Source organism: Amblyomma americanum, chromosome 10 (genome assembly GCF_052857255.1).
Source record: "Amblyomma americanum isolate KBUSLIRL-KWMA chromosome 10, ASM5285725v1, whole genome shotgun sequence".
Lineage (NCBI taxonomy): Eukaryota > Metazoa > Arthropoda > Arachnida > Ixodida > Ixodidae > Amblyomma > Amblyomma americanum.
In genome coordinates, this window is record NC_135506.1 from 131,943,290 (window position 1) to 131,966,379 (window position 23,090).

At 48.4% G+C, this 23,090-nt stretch overlaps 1 protein-coding gene across 1 annotated transcript in view; it reads left to right on the plus strand.

The window, feature by feature from the left end:
* Positions 1–23,090, plus strand: part of LOC144108718 (cholinesterase-like) — a 100,921-nt gene that overhangs the window by 43,495 nt on the left and 34,336 nt on the right. The window contains exon 3 of the mRNA XM_077641887.1: positions 19,243–19,532. Within this exon, the coding sequence (XP_077498013.1) occupies positions 19,243–19,532 (290 nt within the window). The remainder of the gene's footprint in view (positions 1–19,242; positions 19,533–23,090) is intronic.

Below are 23,090 nucleotides of genomic sequence, written 5' to 3' on the forward strand. Positions count from 1 at the left end.
TTCTGGTTTCTTGCTGACCTTTCTCTGAGGTCTGTCCTGTTCGACTGCACCTGTATCGGCGGTGCACGATTCACTTCTCTTTCGTTTTACTTTCTTCCGCATTCTTCTACGGGGCTCGCCGGTTCATTTTCACTTGCATCATTCGAGTCGGGGTCCCGCGATAAAACCGCTGGTTCACCTCCTTTTAGTTTTTTCAGCACTGAACTTTCTTCCTGAGTTCCTCTCTTGAGCTTGTCACTTTCAGTGCACTCGTGCTTCATTCCTTGCACTGCACTTTCGCCTTTCTCACAGGCCAAATTTTCATGACCTTCCTCATCGGGAAACTCCTTCTCGCTGGTCAAGGGCTCACTCGGTACAGATTGTGGTTCTTCACTGAGGGTGCCCTCCTCAACTGCAAGTGTGTCGGAGCTTTCGCACTCTTTGACATTTGACCATTCTTCCTTATGGTTCCGACAGACACTCTCAGGCGATCCGCACTCTGACTTCAGGTTGGAGCTCCACCTTTTTTCCTCACCTACCGGCGACTTCATTAAGGTGCCCTCTGACAGAAGCGTCAGGCTGGCCTTCTTTTCAGTGCCTACTACCTCGGTGGCAGCTGCACTTCCACTTCTCTGAGGAAGTCTGATCCTCCCTCTCTTCAATCACCGTTGTAGGAACCCGCTGTTCCACAACCACACTCTCACTAGTGGAGCTAGTTGCAACCTCTTCCGTGGTTGCCAGCAAATCAGACTCCTTGGTCTTCCACCCGGCCTCTCCGGGAATAAGCTCTGCTGGCTCCCTGACGTTGTTCAAGCGCCGAACTTTAGCAAGCTTCCTCGCAAGGATTGCATGCTCTCTGAAATTCTCGTTATTGCTCCAGGGCGAGCTTCGCTGCTTCTTTTCGTCTCCTCTGCCATTCTCTCTTTCTTCTTTTTCCCTTCGCCTCTCTTTCTCAGCGGCTTCTCTAGCGCACTGCCTTTCTCGCTCTCTTTCTTCTGGAACCTCTTTCCATTTTTGATCCACCCACTGAACCAGTCTAGCTCCCTTCAGAACCTTCTGAAGGCATAGCTCGACTATCTCCTTGAGACTTTTGTGTACAAATGTTAGCGCAAAAATAAGAGACAATCACAAGAAATGTGGACAAGACAATCTTGTGATTGTCTCTTATTTTTGCGCTAAAATTTGTACATAGAACTATGCACCAACTAGCCCCGCAACAAGCGTTACTTTAGCTCCTTGAGATTCATTCTGAGCCTGAACTTTTCAGATGCAGCGCATAACCTCTGCTCTGTGAACCTCTCCAACCAATTCAGCGCGGCACCTCACAATATCGCTCTGCTGCTAAACACTCGTTTACGACCTCATCATAAACCCCTTCCCACTCTTTCTCTGTTCTCTGTGCTCACAAAGCACCAAACGTCCTGTCGCAGACGCCAGGATATGTCCCCACTTCGCGCACTTTTGGGTACACTCCCATACACCCTTATAGCGTGTGGGGATGGAAGTCTGGGTCAATAAGGAGATGCCCTCGATTCGGCGTGGCAAGCTCAGCTGGAGACCAGCTACCAAGTGACAAGGGGGGTGGCCGTTTGCTGTCCAGCTTTCGCCGGTTGCAAGCCAGAGAATGGGCCGGAGTCAAAGGTTCACCAACAAAACAAAGTTTATACAGCAAAGAGACGATACAGAGGACTTCACAATCACCCGTACGAACACATACATCATCATCATCATCAGCCTTACTGCACTCACTGCAGGGCAAAGGCCTCTCACATGTCTCTCCAATAAACCCTGTCCTTTGCCAGCTGCATCAACCCTTTGACTGCAAACTTCTTAATCTCATCCACCCACCAAAGCTTCTGTCGCCCCCTGCTATGCTTACTTTCCATTGGAATCCACTCCGTTACCCTTAAGGATCAGCGGTTATCTTGCGTTCACATAACATGCCCTGCCCAAGCCCATTTCTTCCTCTTGATTTCGACTAGGATGTCCTTAACCCGCGCTTGTTCCCTCACCCACTCTGCCCGCTTCCGGCCTCTAAACGTTACACCTATCGTTTTTCTTTCCATGGCTCGCTGCGTTGTCCTTAATTTCAGCTGAACTCTTTTCGTTAGCCTCCACGTTTCTGCCCCGTAGGTGAGTACCGGTAAGATACAGCTGTTGTAGGCTTTTCTCGTGAGGGAAATTGGTAAACGGCCACTCATGATCTGAGAGAACTTGCCATATGCGCTCCACGCCACTCTTATCCTTCTAGTTATCTCTCTCTCATGATCCGGACCAGCAGTCACTACCTGCCCTAAGTAGACGTATTCATTTACAACATCCAGGCTCTCACTGCCAATTGTGATGTACTGTTCCCTTGCTACTGTTGAATATTACTTTGGGTTTCTGCATGTTATTTTTAAGACCGAGCCTTCTGCTCTGCCTGTCTAACTCATTGATCATGATTTGCGGTTCACCTCCTGAGTGATTCAGCAAGGCAATGTCATCAACGAATCGCCGATTATTTAGGTATTCTCCATTTGCTCTTATTCCCAACTGTTCCCAATTCATGGCTCGGAATACCTCCTGTAAACAGACGGTGAATACCATTGGCGAGATCGTGTCTCCTTGCCTGACGCCCTTCCTTATTGGAATTTTTATTGCTGACTTTATGGAGGACTATAGTAGCTGTGCAAATGCTATATATATCTTCCAGTATTTTGACATAAGGCTCTCTACTCCCTGGTTACGCAATGCCTTGTTGGTTATATTCTGCGCATTTCTCTATAACCTGATTGATAGTGTGAATATGGTCTATTGTGGAATATCCTTTACGGAAGCCTGCCTGATCATTTGGTTGATTAAAGTCTAAGGTTGCCCTGACTCTATTAGCGATTTCCTTAGTAAATACTTTGTAGGCAACGGATAGTAAGCTGACCGGTCTGTAATTTTTCAAGCCCTTGGCGCCTCCCTTTTTATGAATTAAGATAATGTTTGCGTTTTTCCAAGCTTCTGGTATAGTCGAGGTCGTAAGGCATAGCGTATACAGGGTGGCTAGTTTATTTAGCGCGATGTCCCCTCCAACCTTCAACAGATCTGCTGTTACCTGATCCTCCCCAGCTGCTTTTCCCGTTTCCATTGCTCGTAAGGTTTTCTTTACTTCATCTTTCGTTACTGGCGGGATGACACATTGCTGTGCACTCCTGTCTTTCTCATTAACGCTCTAATTACATTGGCTACAGTGCAGGTCTGTGTACAACTCTTCGGGTACGTTAACTATCTTATCCATATTGCTAATGACATCGCCCTACTTGTCTGTTAACGCATACATCTGGTTTTTACCTATGCCTAGTTTCCTCTTCACCGCGTTTAGGCTACCTCCGCTCTTTAGGGCATGCTTTATTCTCTCCATATTAAACTTCCTTATGTCGGCTACCTTGCGCTTATATATTAACTTCGATAACTCTGTCAGTTCTATTCTGGCGGTAGGGTTAGACGCCCTCACGCTTTGGCGCTTTTTAATTAGATCTTTCGTCACCTGAGATAGCTTTCCGGTATCCTGTCGTACTGTCCTACCGCCTACTTCTACTGCGCACTCCGTAATGATGGCTGTGAGATTATCGTTCAGTGTATGAACATCCAGATCGTCTTCCTCAGTTAAAGCCATATATCTGTTCGGCAGCGCTATCCTGAAGTCCTGCACTTTCCCCCTTACGGCTAACTCTTTAATGGACTTCCCCTTTACTAGCTTCTTCCGTTCCCTCTTCAAGTCTAAGCTAATTCGAAACCTTACCATTCTGTGGTCGCTACAGCGTGCCTTTCCTAGGGCGGCCACATTCTGAACGATACCAGGTTTAGCGCATTGTATGAAGTCGATTTCATTTTTAGTCTCACCATTGGGGCTCTTCTAGGTCCACTTCCTGTTTTCACATGTGCGGAAGAAGGTATTCATGATCCGTAAATTATTTCTTTCTGCAAATTCGACTAATAACTCTTCCCTGCTATTTCTAGAGCCTGTCCCATAGTCACCTACCGCGTGGTCGTCAGCCTGCTTCTTGCCCACCTTCGCATTGAAGTCGCCCATCAGTATAGTGTACTGTGGTTTTACTTTATTGATTGCCGATTCTACGTGCTCATAGAAACTTTCAACGGACGGGTCATCATGGCTGGATATGGGAGCGTAGGCCTGGACCACTTTCAGCTTGTGCCTCCTATTCAGCGTAATTACTATAGCTGCTACCCTCTCGTTAATACTATAGAGCTCCTCTACGTTGCCAGCTATATCCTGATTAATAGGGAATCCCACACCTAGTTCTCGTCTATCCGCTTATCCGTGATAGCACAGTATGTGTCCGTCCTTTTGTACTGTAATCGCCTCACCTGTTCTCCGAACTGCGATAAGCCCTATCACATTACATTTAATTCCCGCTAGTTCCTTGAACAGCACTGCTAGGCTAGCCTCACAAGATAATGTTATAGCGTTAAACGTTGCCAGGTTCAGATTCCAATAGCGGCCTGTCCGGAACCAGAAATTCTTAGCACCCTCCGCTGCGTCACAGGTCTGGCCGTCGCTGTGGTCACTTGCTCCGCATCCGCTTGGGACGGAGGGCTGAAGGTTAATTGGTTCGTTCATAGAAGGTTGCGGCCAAGTGCTACACCAGGGGTGCCAAGTCCTGTTCTGGTGAGGTAGTGCTGGTCACCGAGATCAGGCCGCACCCCAGGCCGGGTTATGCATTTCCATCGACACGCGTTTTTTTTTAAACCCGTTGGAGGATTGCGCGGCACCAGGATTTGAACCCCGGTCCTCTTGCACGCGAGGCGGCCGCTCTACCTCTACGCCATCGCTGCTCTCTAAATCACATACAAAGTGATTTACAAATGCAATGCAACTCGTACAAAGTAACAATCTAGAGAGATTACAATTCAAGAGAATCTTTGCACCTAAAGTGCACTAACACAGAGAAAGACAAAGAAACACTATTGTTCACCGGGCACTGCGACAGTCCGATGACCTGAGGAGCACGACGGGGCCGATCCGCTGACTTTCGCACGTTGCCTCGCTGGTCCGTGGCTGGTCGAGTGGTGTTCTCTCGGGAGTCGCGCGGGCGCGCTTCTCACAAGCTTGAATGGCGGCTCGGGCTGAGAGACAACGGTTAAAGCCCTCATTTATAGGCGCGGTCCGCGTCTCTTCGATCTTTGCCCCAAGGTAGGCGCGCACATACACGCATTATCAACTGCACTAGCTCCTCCTCCTCGCACCGGACGCCCGACCCCATTGGCCAAGCTCGGAGACCGGGTTCTAGAAGCATCAAGGGCTCTCTCGTCTTGCGCCGTCGACGACGCGAGGGTAAAAGGGAGACGGCACCTCTTTGCATGGTCGAGGCAACGCCCTCTCCATAGAGAATGAGTGAAACTACTCGGACCTTCTGGAACAATCGACGGCGCGCGCGGCCATGTCTCCGTTGGCGCCGCGCCGGCGAGCAAAACGGAAAAGGCAGCAGCACACGCAAAGCTACGCGCTCTCCGGGGTTCCTTCTGACCTGTTTTTTTTGTTTTATTTTAGTGCGCACGGGCGCGATTGCTTATGCGCAGCCCGATTTTTTCGAATATGCACCGAATTTTGTGACAATTTCCTCAGAGTCAGTATCGTTGCCACTGTCGCCGTGCAGCGGAGCGGGAAGATAAAAATATTCGCCTATGTCTGGTGTCCTGCTTATACTACAAAAACGAGTCATACGATTAATAGAAAACTCTCCATATAGAGCCCCCTCAGCCCCACTTTTCGAAAAACATCAGATATTAACTATCACGAATATCATGAACAAAAGAGTAGCTTTGAAAATATATGATCAAATAAAAATGGACCCGGCTGGGTTCTCGCAAACTTTCTTCTTTAGAGACCACGACCATAACCTTCGGCATATGACCTGTAGAAAAGAACTAGTGCGTACGAACTACGGTACACAAACGCTAAAATATCGAATCGCTGATCTTCTAAATAAGTACCCGGGTATTATAGAAACCATTCACAACAGTCGTTCCACGAAAGCATTTAGCAAAAAGTTAACCCATTTCTTTTTGTGACATAGCAATGGCTTACTTTTTCTGCACATATCTGCCCTATATTAAAAAAAAAGAAAAATCCATGTTTTTATTAGAAAAGAAAACCTTACTTTGGCCGGCATAGTTAAGCTCTTCTTTCCTTTTGTTATATTCAGTCACACCGATATTTGTATTTTATGTGCAATTTTGTGTAACAATGTTGACTCGCGAATATACTTTTTACAGCATTTCTTAATTGTGTACCTTAAATGAATATGTGCTGTTTTTTTTATGTTTTCGTGTATAATGTTATATGCAATGTCTCTTTGGTGTTATGATCTGTTTTTCTTTGGTTAAACCTGCCCACTGCTCAGTTGTAGAGTGTAAAGGGGGCGGACGCTTCGTCAGGCAACTTTTGATTGCCTTTTTGTTCGCCTCCTCGGCAACCAAGTGTTTGTTGAAATAAATCTGAATCTGAATCTGAGTCCTTCGGCTGGCGAGCGCCTGAATATGGTGAAACAACTAGTTACAAAGGCCTAGGCCTTTGATGCCTTAGTCGCTGAGGGGGCCAGTTCAGAGGATGTCGTCGACGCGACGGCCTCCGTTGGTATTAATGAAGTATACTGAGTTCAGCACTTCGATAACAAGTCACCGTCAAGAGTTAAGCTGCCTTTGCTAGAATCGTCGACTCGTAATTGAAGTTGAAAATTGTTTTTTTTTGAGGAAAAGAAATTACTCAGTAACAGTCTCACCCGAAACGCGCCGTAAGGGAAGAGATAAAGGAGGGAATGTAAGAAGAAAGGAAGAAAGAGAGTGCCGCACTAGAGGCCTCGGGAGTAATTTCGACCCCCTGGTGATCTTTAATGTGAACTGACACCGCACGGCACATGGACGGCTCTTGCGTTTAGCCTCCATCGAAACGCGGCCGCCGCGGTCGGCTCCTGCCTCACCATCGGCAACGAACGCGTCTCCATCGTCCCGCTGAGCCCGCAAGTGACTCAGGTGACCGTCACAATAACGGCCTGTGGGGCGAGTTGGTGCATGGTGAAATGAACGGCGGCGCAAGAAAGGACACTCTTTCTTGTTAGTGTCCTTGTTTGCTCCGCCGTTCATTTCATGAAGTTACCGTCCTTATCCTGCCGTCCCGTGTACCCAGTCACGCCCTAGCCAATGTACTGTTGCCATAGGGCAAGGCTCATCACATCAGCCGTGGCCTCATGGCGTCGCGTCCCACCGTAACCGCCGGGACACGGTACGTGAACATTGAGATGAAGCCGGAGTCACCTCTTCCTAACCACCTCAAGGTAGCTGGACACTGCATCGCCTCTGATTATAAGTGTGTCGGCGTTGCGGCTCCTTTGTGCACTTCAGGGCGCAGTGCATGGCCCCGTTCTGCGCAAGGTGTGGCATCTTCGGTCGTCCTGGCCTCGGGCGCGCTCTCCCGTGTCTCTGTTGTCGGGACCCCAATGTAACGGTGGCCTGTTCAGTTAAGTCGTCGTAATACGATGCGGCATCGAGGCCTGCTCTCCCGCAGACCACTGTGGCTGCAGTTCCGAAGCCACCGCAGAAAGGTGAGCACGGCAGCGGCGATGACCGCGAGGCCATCTCGCTCTCTGTTCAAAAGGCCCCTACTGCTGCTTCAACCGAACAATGCAGTGTGGAAGAACCAGTCCCAGCTTCTGAGACGTCAATAAAAGCGTCAAACGTGCAGCAGGAAGGCGTCAACAATCCTGAGCTTTGCCGCAGATAAGTCAGGGCACCTCAAACATTACGTCCTCGGACAATCGCCATCTGGAGATGGTCACTTCGAGTGCAAGCTTAAAACAGCCTCATGCTCAACTGCTTACTCGGACTCATCAGCTGGTCGGTGTAGGAAGCCTCGTGCCTCCTCGAGTTCGACACTTCGAATAAAGTGAGATAGTCTTGCGCCGTTCGCGGCGCGCTTTGATTTGGGCTAACATTGCGTCTTTGATTTCCATTTTGAAATGGATACCGTCCGCATAATTACTTTAAACGTGTGTGGATTTCGTGCCGTTTTCAAGTAGGCAGAGGTGGTCGCGTTCGCCAGTTGCGATATCCTCGCCCCAGCAAGCAAGGGGGTATCACTTTAACACCCCGATAGGTAGAAGGATGCTTGAGATCGATAACAGAGAACAGCTCACAATATTAATCGACCCGCTGCAACCCAGCAGAGCAGACAATGGCGCCAGCAGAGACACCTGTCCATATATCACGTTTGTGAAAAACTGCCCGCAGGCCACCTGGTCTAACACTAGCGAGTCCCCGAGCAGCGATCACTTCATCGTCTCCTGCTCTGTTCAGGGAGTTAAATGCCAGAAACTATTTGGAAACGCTAAACTTACGAAATGGGACAAGTGGAGAGTTTAAATCGCATGTCTTCCGGACGAAGATATCCCTCATATTGCGGCATGGACAGCGCTACAGATGGAAACCGTCGCCAGGCACTCAGCGACACTAGACACCACGGAGGTAACTCCGGCGGTAAGGCCGCAGCTGTTACATCGGTGGGAAGCCAGGAGGTCTTTGAGAGGGTTGTAAAAGAGGCAAAATTTAGATCGCAAGCTGGAGATCAAGGCAGCAGAACCCACCAAAGAAGCGGATGCCTACGCACATAACCTCGCTAACCAAAACAGCCTCAAGCTGTGTGTTGAGCTCAACAGTAGAATGGGAACGGCTAAAGCATGGGGACTCCTCAGATCCTTTATCGAGCCGAACTCAAACCGTAAAGAGCAGACAGACACACTCTGTAAGGAACTGCACAGCTATCAAGCGGACAACGAAGCCCTCATTGAAGAACTCGCACGGAAATCCCTCGACCAGGAATCCTGCTACCCCCTCCCTGCGCATACCGGCGCACCCAATGGAGTGATGGACGTAGACGTAACGGTTGTGGAACTGAGGGCGGAGCTTGAGGTCATGCGTAAGAACACCGGCCCTGGACCCGATCACATTAACACCAAGATTCTTTTTAACATGGACGACACCTCCTTAGGACCAGTGAAATACTTCAACACGCAGTGCTTAAACATGGGTCAGATCCCCGACTCCTGGAATATAGTATGGTTTATTCCCAAACGAAAAAAGCCATGCGATATTGTTCATTTGCGACGGATCTCCCTCACGTCGTGTGTGGGTAAACTGTTCGAGAGGGTCGTGAACACCCGACTGAGGCTCCTGAGAAATATTGGTATTTTTCTGGACACGCTGTACGGGTTTAAGGAAAAAGCTATCTACACAAAATATTCTCCTTCATATAAGGGAGGAGATTCTGGACAACCCCGGCAGATGTCAGGTCAAGGCCATCGTTGCGTATTGATTTAAATGAGCATTTGACAATGTCACCATCCAGGGAATATTGCAGGAGCTTAACAGAGTCAATTGTGGCGACCATACATATAATTACGTGAAGGGCGTTGTCTCCAATAGGAAAGCGTCAGTGAGTTTCGGTGCTCGGAGCTCCTCTTCGTTCAATCTAGGTTCCAAGGGCACTGCGCAGGGAGCGGTCTTGTCTCCGCTTCTCTTCAACCTGGCCATGCGCGAGCTACCAGAGAAGCTAGACCGCATACAAGGCATTGGCACGCTATATAAGCCGACGACAGTACGATCTGTTGTTGCAGCAGTAATGAAGGGGAAATTCAAGACTGGCTTCAGGAAGCAGCGAACGATGCGTGCCGGCATGCGGCGAGGTACGGTTTAATGTTCTCTCCCGAGAAATCCGAGTTACTCCTTATCGACCGTGGCAAGAAACAGAATCAGGCACATTTACCTTCCACCTCTCCTGTCGCTATTACTGTCCAGGTTATAAGCGTATAAGCATTCCAACGAAGAAAGAAATATATATCGTGGGAGCCATCATACCCAGCCGCAACACTAACACCACAACAATCAGGCAGCTCCAAGCCTATTCCGATCAAGTCTATAGAATTCTACGCCAGGTAATCAAGAACAGAAATGGGCTAAGACAGAAGTAGGCCCTAAGATTAGTTCAGGCTTTCATTCTCTCCAAGGTAAGGTACGCCAACCTGTACTTGCGGCTAAGCAAAAAGGAGAAAGACCCACTGGATGTTATTATATGAAAAACAATTAAAACGGCTCTGGCACTTCCTTTACGCGCATCCATGGAGCGCCTACCACAGCTGGGGATCCACACCATCGAGGAACTAAGAGGCCCACCTTGTGAACCAAATTATCAGGGTCTCAACATCAAGTCTCACAGGAAATTATTACAGTAGCTGAGAAACAGTCTACCCCATGAAGTCGCCGACAAGGTCGACAAGCCCAAGCAGATGAGATCACACGTAATGACTCACCCCGTACCCAAGCGCATGGATGAGGAACACAACAGGGGATGCAGACTAGCCAGAGCTAGACACCTCTCTAAGCGTTGGGATGGAAGCAACGACACGGTCTACGTCGACATGGCTGGACCCGTTAATGGGGTCACGGAAATTGCAGCAGCTTCACACCGGGGGGATGTAATCGCGGGCTGCTGAAGAAGCAGCGATCACAGTACCGGTATCTAAGAATAGCGAGGCAACGATTATGTCCGACTCACAAGCAGCGGTACGCAATTACCTCAGGGATTGCGTTGGCACTCCGTGTTGGGAAGTTTTGGAAACGTCTAACCCTTCGATCGTCCAGATCTTTCTGACGCCAGGAACCTCTCAACGACGGGCAATGAGGCTGCCAACACAGCTGCTTGAGATCTCTTCCTCCAAGCATCTGGCACGCAGGCCCTCTCTGACACAGTTAACAACCCCTCACCCTTTCTAAGCTACGCAGAAATTACGGAGTACTATAAGATCATAAGAATGAAATATCCTCTTCATCACAAAAACCTTAGCAAATTTGGAGAGCACATACTATAGCGACTACAAACTATTACTCTGCCCAATCGCCACTTAATCAGTATATGTCATCCAGGCACATACAATTCGTCCTTCCCCTTCTTTGGAGCAGATGACACCCTATTTTCATAGTTTGGGAATGTCTCATAAGCGTTGGTTGAGAGTGGCTGGATTATGATGGCGACCAATGGGTTCTCCTACTGAACCCACCCAGTATTTATGCTTTTAATAAATGTTTTTTCTCTTCATCCTCTGCTTGGAGGAAAAAAACTTCAATCTTACTGATGTATTGGTCTCAAGCGCCGTTTTGATGTGCATGCCGTCTTTTAGTACGCCAGCACGCGTACTTCTTCTGGCTCTCATGTTTATGCGCAATCATCACATGCTGTTCGATACGTTTGGGCACGTGCTGGCGTTCGACTGCACGTTTAACTCACTTCACTTCGAATTCTTTGTATCTATGCTCCTGCCCGGTCTAATTCGCTCAATGCCTTTTTTAACGGTCTGGATGTACATTTTCTGGGAGGATGACATGTGAGCGGTGTTGGGCAATTTCAACTGCGTGCTCGGCATGGTTGTAGATGCGCAGGGCCCCGGCAGGGATGGGCCAGTTTGGAATGCAAGCGAGTTTCACCGCCTTCTCAACTAGTTCTCACTCATTGACGTCCATGAGCTAATTCATGGCGGCGTATATGCATGGACATGGCGGCATGGTGCATCATCAAGGCGCCTGGACGGAGCCTATGTTCCGCCGATCCTGGTGAATAGGGTTTGTGCTGCTCACGATCTTACGCTCCCCGCCTCGCCGGTGTTCATTTCTGACGACGGATTCTTTGCTCTGACACTCGTGGTCGTTGTCGTAGTCGTTGTGCCTCCTCGCAGGCCGTGGCGCTTGAATGCCGCATCCTTCACGACGGTGACACGAGGGAGGGGCTTTCATGGCCTCTGAGGCATTCAGTGATTGGTGCCCAGCCTCTTGACTGGGACCGTTTGAAGGAACAGCGGCGTCACCACTGTACCGCGTACTGTAGCGCCCTGAGGGCACATGTGTAAGATGAGGTCCGCCTGGCGGCGACAAAGCTTCACATTGCTTAGTGTTCCTATATATGCTCCCGCAGGATGTAGAGTTGCGCGTGTTTTGCCTTGCTGCTCCGAACGCCGTTCACCGAGAGGCGATCACACAATTTTCGTGACGTCAAGTGTTCAATACTCTTACGGGGAAGCTGACTTTACAGGCGCAGTGCGGAGTGACCTCTCGTCAGCTCGACGCCATATGTGAGCCCTCGCTGTCGGCTACATTTTACACATTTTCCGTGCGCACCTGCGGTGTCAGGTTTGGTGTTCTGCATTGGTAGTGATGAAATCAGTCGTCAGCTATGACCGGGAGCAGTACGCCAAACTGCAGAAACCGCACTGGAAACGGCGAAGCGTTTTAAGCACCGCCAAGTAGAAGGTCGGCGGCTGAAGTGCGTCGGCGGCTGAAGTGGCTTTTGAGAAGTGGTCGTAATAAGCGCGCCCTGAACGGAACCCGATATGCGTGATAAAGATTTCGTTTTATTTACTCGGAATGTAACATTTGTGTTCATGTTCTGTTAAGCGACTGTGTTGAATAACTGTCCCGCTACGCATTGGTATACAGAGAGGTGAGCAGACTTGTCGAGCGCTAACGAAGTGTGGTTAACGAGATATCTTATAGCAGCCACCTTGTTGCGGGCACTACGCTTGCGTTTTGATCGTTTGTGTAGGTATGAAGCGGCGCATGGGCTCAAGCATTGCATGTCAAATCTCCTGCCTGCGTTATAATATCACTGTGCTGTGTATGCCCCAGCTCGAGCGCTTGCTGCTCACAGTGTATACACGTCAATTAGCCCGCGCATGTCCACGTCTTCGGACTTTACAGGGAGAAGAGACAAGCGCTGACTTACTACTCATTTTTATTTCGCACATGGCTTCTTATAACTTCTTCACATCCTCAAAACACATGCGCCACAACTATATTGTTGAAACGTTCTAAAATGACAACTTAAGATTTCTAATAACATTTGTGACAAGTCCAGTTCTTTGTTTGTTAATGCAACAGACGGCGTGCGTAGAGCCTCGCTATTTAAGCGGCCTTGATTATTTCGCGGACTAACTCCTCTTTTTGATTAGCTAGTGACCTACATTGGCCGAACTCGGGTGCACAAGTTCTTGAGGGGCAGTCTCTGCAGTGAATTCCTAGGTTTCTGCAAGCTTGTGCTCAAGTAGTCGTGCATTCATGCACCTACCAGTCTGTCCCATGTATTATTGTTTCCCACATGTCACTGGCAACGAATAAAGGATGCCTTCGGTACACTCCACAAAGCGGGTTGGGTGCTTCATCGCGCATCCCTGTTTCTTTTTGATTTGGTTGGCATTGACTCGTCTGCACAGGCTTTTCAGTTTATTAGGGGCAGTCATCACGACATTCACGCCAGGTTTTAGACCAATGCCTTTCAGGCGATGGGAAACGTTGTGAATATACGATATTGCTACCACCGGCCGCCTTTTTTTCGTTTTCCTTGCCTTATCTTGCTACTTGGGCCATGCCTGCATCAGGTGCTTTTTCATCTGCTTGGCAACAGATACCAACAAATGCGAGGGGTAAGCCGGGCTGCCATGCCGGCCTTTCTGGCGAAGAAAGCTCAGTTCCATTTTGTGAACACAGGACTTCCTCAAACCATTTGTCAGACACAAGTTCACAATAGCCCTCTTGGTCAGGTTTGAGTGAGCCGATTGGTATGGCATTGGCGCTTTCTCCCCTCTGGGCTCATAGGCCCAGCAGTCATGCCCTCTAGTGAACTCATGTAGCAGGTACAAAAATCTCACGAACCCTTCAGCAGGAAGATCGTGCGGGAAAATAAGTGGCTGCAAAGCTTGCGCAAAGCGACACACCTCCTCCATTACTGTTTCTAGCGTATTCGGGCTTTGGCCGTTACAAAGAACAAGGTTGTCATCAACTTACCTGAATACTTTTTTAACACTTGTACCAGCGAGAGTTACGTTAAAGAACTTGTATTTTCGAGCCGAATACAAATCACTCAGCAGAGGCGCGATGCATGAACTAATGCACACACCGCGTTTCTGAAGATACACGTTTTCCTCCCAGAGGACGTACGTCGACCTCAGGTACTTTGCGAAAAGCTCCAAGAACCTCCGAGTAGACATTCCGCATGCGTTTTGATATGCAACGGCACCGTGCGTATCTATGCATTCTTCAACAGACACAATCAGCTCGTCATGCGGTGTGGAATAGTATAAATCTTTTACATCAACCGAGCACAACGCAAAATCACTGCTAAAATTTTCATTCAAAGACCTAGTTATATCGTCCGAGAATTCTACCCGAATTAGGTCGTCAATTGTTAGCAGTTTTAATTTTGCTTGCAAGAAAACACCGATAATCTTTTGCCAAGTACCTCCCTCAGAAATTGTTACACTCAACGGCCAGTCCGGTTTGAGTTTTTACAATGAAAAACGCGTCCAAGTTAGACTTGCAAGTTTTTATGCCTTGAAGGAGGCAGTCAAGTTTAAGTTCTTTGCAGCGCTTCATAGAAGCTAACATTGCCTTCTTAACAGCTGATGTTTTGTGCTCGTCAAAAACAGAGCTGATGGTATCTAACGCCTTATTTTTGTACAGGTCCTTGGAAATCACAGCAAATCCCCCTCTTTGTCATATGTCAGCAACGCAAGAGAATTGTCTTTCAAGCACCATACTAATCAAATCAAATCAAATCAATTTATTCAAACATCCTGAGATGCTTAGGGGCACGGAGAAAAAGCCAAAGGTGGCTTGACGAGGTCCGTGCCCCTTACAAGGCATACAGTGGAATACGCGGAAAGTTTAAAATACAGGCAGTGAAATCAGCAGAAAACGGAGAAAACGCAGCTGCCCACAAGGCAGAAAGGCGTACAAAATAAAAAAAAACGGAAAATGCAGATAACGAAAGGCAAACAGAGACTTGAGGTGTACGGATCATGAAAAATGTAGTGCACAAAAGTGGCTAAGAACAAAAAAATGCACGGCACGAAAGTGAAGTGAAGAAAAAAACGAGAACAAAATAACACACATCTCTGTAACTGGGCTTATTTCACAAACAAAACAAAGAAACTCATAAAATTGCCACGTACATTTCTTTGGTTAGAGATACATGCTGCGCAGATCCCTGAACGACCTGTTGATGACATCTCGGTTACCTTCACCGGACAGTTCGTTCAGGATAGTTGGCAGACGATATTTCAACATTTGTTTCCCGTAATTTGTGCGGCATACATAAACTTTCCATTTTTCCGGATTTCGTGTACAATACACAGGATAATTCGTAGCAAGTGCGGCTAGCACTGCTAAAGAATTGTCGTGTTTAATTATTTCTGACTTGTAGTGACGGATTAGTCTGTAGGAATATAAAGATTCTATACCGATTATGTTAAATTTCTTAAATAATTCGGCTGTGTGTGAATAACGAGGGACTTTTGCAATAATGCGGATAGCACGTTTCTGTAAACGCAGCAGTTTATTAGTATTATTAAGCGTTGTGGTTCCCTAGACAAGCGCGCCATAATTCATTACCGAGGAAAAAAGGGAATTGTATAATAATACGTTAACTGATATAGAAAAAGATGAACCGTAGCGACGCAAATAGCCAGTCGTACGCGAGCGCTTCCCGGAGAGGTAGGTAATGTGGTCGTCCCACGACATATTTTCTGAAAAAACTGACCCCTAGTGTTTTAAAATGGCGAACCACTTCAAATGTAGTGTTGTTTATTGCAAGGGATGGAATACAAATATCTTTTTGACGGGGATGAAAGATCACTGCTTTTGTCTTTGCAACGTTGATCTTTAAGTCATTCTCTGTTGCCCAAGTATTTATATGTCGTAGTGTCCTGTTTGCTCGATCGGCTAAATTGATGCTCGATTGTCCAGAAAAAAAACACACTTGTGTCATCGGCGTATATAATATAGTCAGCAGATTTGTCGATATTAACAATATCATTGACATAAATTAAAAACAGGAAGGGACCTAAAATACTCCCCTGAGGGACAGCCGAAACTACTGGTTTAATAGCTGAGCGTTGTCTTTGAATGTCGACAAATTGTGTGCGATGCTGTAAAGGCGCGCTCACACTAGCGGGAAGCTTCCCGCACCGGCACAGCGTCAACGTCGACGCTGCTTCGCAGCTCCTCAGAATGACGCTCACACTGCGCGCGTTTTCTCGCTGCGGTTGTCTTGGAATGTGGAGAGAGGAGGCGCTGAGGGAGGACCCGAACGAGCAGAAAGAGAAGGGGATAGTCACGTGACACCAGAGAAGACTGGAAAGCGCACCCTTTTCTCGCGTCGTCGTCTTGATCGTCTGCTAGCTCCCCTCCCGTCGCCCTTTTTGTCTCGAGGATGGCTGGTTCGAGCGATAAGCTGTTGGCTACGGTAAACGTACTTATACTTGTTTGTTCGCTGCTTCTGCACCGTCGCTTGTGCACCGTCTCAAGTCGCGTGTTCATGCTGGCAAAGAAGCCGCCGAGTGCCCGGCCGGCCAGCCGGCCGGCCGGACGCGCGCAGCCTCCGCCTCCGCCGTCGGCGTCACTGAACTGGGACCGACGTCACGGTTCACGGTCGGCGCCCATTGGCTGTTCTCGTCAGCGGCACGGGAAAAATAGTTACCGGACCCATCGCTCTGCGGGACGGCACAGCAGGCTGTCCGCGGGAGAAAAACCGGCTTGTGCGGGAAGCGGCACGCGGAAAACGTCCTGCGTTGCGCGTTTTCCCGCTAATGTGAGCGCGCCTTAAGTAAGAAGATATTAAAGAGAGAACTTTGCCGCGAAAACCGTAGTATTCCATCTTCTTAAGCAGGATGTGGTGATTGATGAGATCAAAGGCTTTCGTGAAATCTAAAAGAGGCCTAACATATTTTTATTTTCAAAATTCTGTAATATCAGCTCCTTTTGAGCAAGAAATGCTAACTCGGTTGAATAATTTTTTTGGAAGCCGTACTGAGCCGGTGTTAAAATGTTATGTTTGTCTGAAAAAGCCATCAAGCGTTGTAGAATTAATTTTTCGAATCCTTTGGAAATGCCAGGAAGAATAGAAATAGGACGATAATCTGATAATTCATCTTGGTTTCCTTTTTTATAGATCACGGTAACCCTTGCGGATTGCCTGCCACGCGGGAACAGACCGAACGACAGGCAGGCGTTAAAAATGTGCATCAAATAGGGTGCTATTACATCAATAACATATTTAACTGGTGTGATTTGAAGACCAAGAGCATCTTCTGACTTACTATTCCTAAGCGATACAAACGCTGCAATAACTTCATCAATAGTGACGGGCTTCAAAAACATACTGTGGCCGGTACTTTGTTCTATGTAGCTGTAATTAGCAGTGGTGTTTCGTGCCTGTGCAACAGAGAGGAAGAAATCGTTGAAGGCATTGGCTAGGTAAACCCCGGTTAATTCTACATTATCTAACGTTACTTTCGAGACTGTTTCGGGTGACTCTCTGGTCAAAAGACTCAATATCCTCCATATGTCCTCTGATCGGCCAGTCGAGGAGTTGAAAAGATTTTCATGATAATTCCTTTTAGCTGTACGTAGTTCTTTGTTGACAAAATTTCGGTACTCTTTATAAAGTTTTAATGTGTCAAGGTTCCTGGCTTGCAGAAACTTAGCATACAGTAGATCTCGTTTTCTAATAAGCTTTAGCATGTCGGTGGTAACCCATGGCTTACGAGCCTTTTTAGGTCGTTTTAGCGTAACAAGTGTAAAGCAGTCGCAATAGGCATCAGTAATTTTTTCCATTAATTTATCGTAAGCTTCTTCAGGGTTTCTCAACTCAAGTACACCCAATTAAAGCCGGTTAAGCGGGTGCGAAAGGATGACAGCTTTTCTGGGTTCATTACACGGTACTGGAAAGGTTGTCTTGAGTGTCTGTTGGTGTTAACAATATGCTCAATAGACATAAAGATTGGAAGATGATCTCTGAGCGCGTAATTTATGACTCCACCTTTCACACGAGATATATCAATATTTGTGATGAAGAGATCTAACACAGACTGTGAAGTTACTGTTATTCTTGTGGGTGACGCTATTACATTCTTGCATAGGTGAATGTTTAACAGGGTTTCGAAGGTTTCTTTTACGCTGGTTTCACCAAGCCTTTCAAGTACCCTCCCACTAGCAGATTTCTTTCGCAGAGCTGGTAGCGGCCAACGAGAACGGCTCCATCCGAAATACACGTTGCACTTTCCGATTCAGGGCCTGCCTTGGCGACGCCGTTATGAGACCTAGGAAGTCGCCCTGCCTTACGTCGTCTTCGCCTACAACACCGCAGTGCAGGAGACAACTCAGATTACGCCTTTTAGGCTCGTCCATGGCAGGGAGGCCACGACCACGCTAGACGCCATGCTGCCCAACGTTACAGAAGAAGAGAACGTCAACGTTGCCGCCTACCTTCAACGCGCAGAAGAAGCTCGAAGGCTTGCCCGATTACGGATCAAAGATCAGCAGCGGACCGATTCCAGACGCTACAACATACGAAGACGCAACGCGGAATACAAGCCAGGAATTTGGGTTTGGACGCCCATTCGCCTCCGTGGATTGAGTGAAAAGCTTTTGCGCCGCTCTTACGGCCCTTACAAGGTTCTTCGTCGGCTAGGTGAACTGGATTATGATGTAATGACTGGCGCAATGACTGCATCCCAGCGACTCCGCGTACGACCAGAAATCGTCCAAGTCGTCCGTCTAAAGCCCTATTATGCGCGCTAAAAGACGCTGTGTTTTCACACTCTGTGTTTATTTTCACACGACCCGTTTTATTCGTTGCTAGTCGCTTTATTTGTTTTAACGCGTTGGGTCGATGTCTCTTTGAGAGGGGAGTATTGCCTGCGAGACGAAAGACTGCAAAGCTACTTTTTTCTTTCACACACGCTTTCATTAACAGCAGTTATGATCAGGTGCCGCTAAGGCACTGTTAGCTATGTAGTTCGCTTCATCACCTTTCGTGCTAATAGCGGCCTCACTTTGAGGAAAACCGTGCGAAAGATTTATATATTTGATGCGAGACTTGCGCCTCTGAAATAGCTGAGCACGATGGCTTCACGCTATCCGAATGGACGGTTTGCAAAGCGGTTTGACGCTTCGTCTTCCTATGGTGATGACACTTGTCAGTCGTCGCCGGGTAAGAATTCACCTGACCAGGTGCAGCCCCAGGAGTCTTCTGCTTTTATCTCTAGCGTAGGAGAATAATTGTGGTGGTGAAAGCTTTGCTGGCTTATTGGCGCTATAGCTTCACAGTCCGTGGAGAGTTCTCCTTCAGTGATGCTTTGAAGTGGAGGCATTTCCCTTCACCCGACGTGTTCGCAGGCGACGTGGTGGTGGTGGCGCCTAACCACAGGCTAGGCGTGCTGGGCTTTCTGCACCCACCCGACGCCAGCGGGGACAAGGACGTCGCCTTGGACGACCTAATGACCGCGCTGCACTGGGCGCGCGACAACGCGGCCGCCTTCCACGCCGACCCAAACCACCTCGTGGTGGTAGGTCGGGGTTCGGGCGCGTACCTGCTCTCGGCGGCCCTCCGCCTATTGCCCAACGACACGGCGCGCCGCGCTCTCTACCACGGGCTCGTCTTCGGCTCCCTGCTGCCCCTGGAACCGGTGGGTACCCCTCTTGATGCGCTCTCGAAACTATCGTAGCGGTGCACGTCTGCGTGGTAAATGATGGGAGATACGCATCTCGGGGATACACGCTGCTCCGGCGCGCTAGAGGCGCTTGATACACTTGGGCATCAGCTGTAAGGGTCCGGAGAAACTGGCAAGACTTCCGGTCTCGCAGGGAGATTGATTATCGTTACTTTTCTGATAAAAGTGGTATGGCTTCAAGCTGCTTAAACCCATTAGACGTGCGAAATCATGTATTTAGCCTATTTGGTGCATGGTTTTGCTTTTCTGGCGACGATTAGTATCATTACACTCAGGTTAAGCGCTGATCGAGGACAGGTTGATAGAGGTTAAGCTGAACGCGCCAGTCGGAAGAATAAACCATAAAGGTAGTGAGCTGTCGGGGAAAGCACTTACTGACCATTTCAAGAGTCATTTCAGGAATTTTGGAATACCTGTGAATCAGATATCGAATTCAGAAACGCCTATAGACACATTCGCCGAAATTCTTTTCCTTGAGCCTACCCACGAATTAGAGGTTTAAAGGACATTCATGAAATTAAACAATAGTAAGCCCTTAGACACATATAACCTTCAAATAAAAGCATTTAAGTATGTCATAGAATTCTTAGCTCCTGTGATTGCTCATATTTTAAACTGATGATAGAAACAATCGTATATCGTGTAGTAATGAAGAAAAGTAGGATGAGCGTTATATTCATGGGCGGTGACATAAACGGCACAAGCAATTATAGGCCAGTCACTGTCATTCCTATCTTTTGCAAATGATTAGAAAAAATATTTACTCGTATGTAGAAATTTTTTCATTGTAAGAATATTATTTGTGTGTCGCGAATTTGTAGCGCGTCCCCGGCTTTCCGAAGGGGAACGCCATCGCGTGCAGGTTCGAACAAGAGATAAAGAGACCAAATAAAGCAAAACGAAGACGCGTATTTATAATTTAAAGGAAGATGGGCCAGTAGAATTTCAACGGTCCCTCTTCGAGGAAGGTTTACGAACCCTTCCTCTAGTGTCGGTCGGCTTGGAAGATGGACAGGAGGCGAGCTTGTAGATGATGACAGCAGAGCATATATTTACAACATACACATAGAGAGAGTTAAACTATAAGAAGCAGAACTGAATTTACAAAAGAACAAACTTTGCGCTACTTTACTCATCGACCCGGCGGGTTAGAGCCTAAGTAGCATCACGTTACATGCTAAGCATGGAGCCCCAGCTCAGACTTGACTGCATCCGTTCACATGCGCTTTTGAGCACTTAATTAACAAAGGACTGAGGACGGTCATTTTCAGTGGCCCGCCCTAAGCATCAATTCTCCAATCAACATAACATTCGAGAAAGGGGCTACGCCGTGCGTTGGGCTTAGCCTTGAACCCAGGGTCTCACTAACAACACAAACCAAATCAGAAACAAATACGCCATCACTCTCTCTCAAGTGAGAGTATCCACACGCTCTCCCTTCGGAGCTAATTCTACTTGCCTCAGGCACACCGCCATCCATCATCGGTCCGCGTCGCCCGTCAGCAACAGAAGAGGGAGCGAAAGGGCCACGAAGCTGCCGCACTACCGACGGCGGGACACAGCTAATAAGCATGAAGGGGTTTGTCTGCCGCTCCGGGAAACCAGATAAGGAGCGTCCCTGTTTTTCCGTGGTCTTGGTGAGTACTGCCTGGCCGCCATGACGGGTGTCCGTCACGGCCCTCCTGGAAATACGTTTTTGTTCACGAGGCACGGCGGGACGCTGCGGGTGCCTCTCCGACGATAGCCCACGTCGTTAAGGGGGGAGGGAGGTCGGTGCGTCAAGTGACCATTTTCGTTCCCCGTATGCACTCGGGGGCTCTCGCTTATACTGGGGAGCGGATTCTGCGTGAGCCGGCGTCCACCTTCCTGCAAAGGTACGCAGCTGGAAAAAAGCGGCGGCCTTACAGGGCCAATAAGAAACGGAAACGAAAATAAGAAAAACACACACTAAACACGCGTACAGCACTACAGAATAAAAGGAAAGAGTTCACCAGGTACTAAGCGTCCCAGATGAAGCGGGGATGCCTTGCAGACAGGGCGGACGCGGGTGGTTGTAGTGCGACGCGTCGCTGGCCCTGTGTCGAAGGAAGTGACGGAAGGGAGCCGGGTGGTATTAGGAGCGGAGAGGAACACAAGGAGACACCGGTGGTCTTCCGTCAAGAGCCCGAAGTACTTGGCAGCAGCAGGATAATCCTAGCCAGATCCCGTCGACGGTGGCCCGAAACGTCAGAGGCTTAAAGCAGGCTATTCAAGAGTGCCTTTAAGCAGCACGGACCCTCAGTCCATCGGATGCCACCTCCACGCCTGCAAGGAACGCAGTATATAGGCTTGTGTCCCTGATCCAAAGGAGGTCACGCCAGCACGGACTCAACGTCCGACGGCTGCCACCTCCACGCTTCAATGACACGACCTCCGCTGCGCTGTCTCCCTTCACACCTCTGTTTTCTGGAACGTCAGATCTCCGCTCCTCGTGCTCGCCACGGTCTTTGTCGCCATCGCCTCGCACACACCATTCGCACGCGCACAAGCGCAACTCTGGGCTGGCACGTGCAGCGCTCCGCTGTCCGATGCACCACTGTCGACGCACCGTGTTCGAAAATCTTCGTTGTAGACCTCACATGTGCCCTCCCTTCGGAAATGTTTTTTCACAGAAAAAACTGCCGTCGGTGCACACAACACAAATGGTCTCGTGGTAAACTCTCAAGCCAGACGTCATATAAGTCATCGGAGGCACTGTGAACAGTGACACATGAAGGCACATAGAGACGCGCACAAAGAAAACATGTGTCGAAACATTTTACATCACACCAACGGGAAACTGAAGACCACAGTAGACATCAGACACAAACTTCAGAAACGTACGTGTCATGGACGTGAATGTGTACACACTGAACAACCCACAACCGGAGAACGAAAGAAGAAGAAATAAAAGCAACCCACAAACACAACACTGCATTTGCACAGGTAACCATTGCAAACACCGGATAGTAGCACTGTACATTGCATCACCCTCCGGATGTTTACAAGCGACTCATTCAATCGGCGCCTACGTTTTCGGAGCCCTTGATGTACTCTACACACAAGGTATACTCTTGTAATGTTAAGTTTCAACTCAGTACCCTGCTGTTCAAGTGCTTTGCCTTTGTTAAATATTGCAAGGGTTGGTGGTCAGTCTGAATGATGAATAACGTCCCGTACAAGATGTGGAATTTCTCAAGAGCCCAGACTATCGCTAAACACTCGCGTTCAGTCGCTGAGTAGCGAGAGTCGCGAGGTAATAACTGTCTGCTCGCATACGATTCCGGGTGGAGGACTCCATCATGCTCCTGCTGGAGAACGGCGCCTATGCTGACCTCGGAAGAATCTGTGCGAAGCACAAACTGTTTACTGAGAATTGGAGCTCTTAAAACGGGCCTGGAAGTTAACGCGTTCTTGTGCTCGTCAAATGTGGCCTGCCACTGTGGTGACCAAGAGAAAAGGTTGCATTCATTTTTGCGTGTGAACTCCACGAGC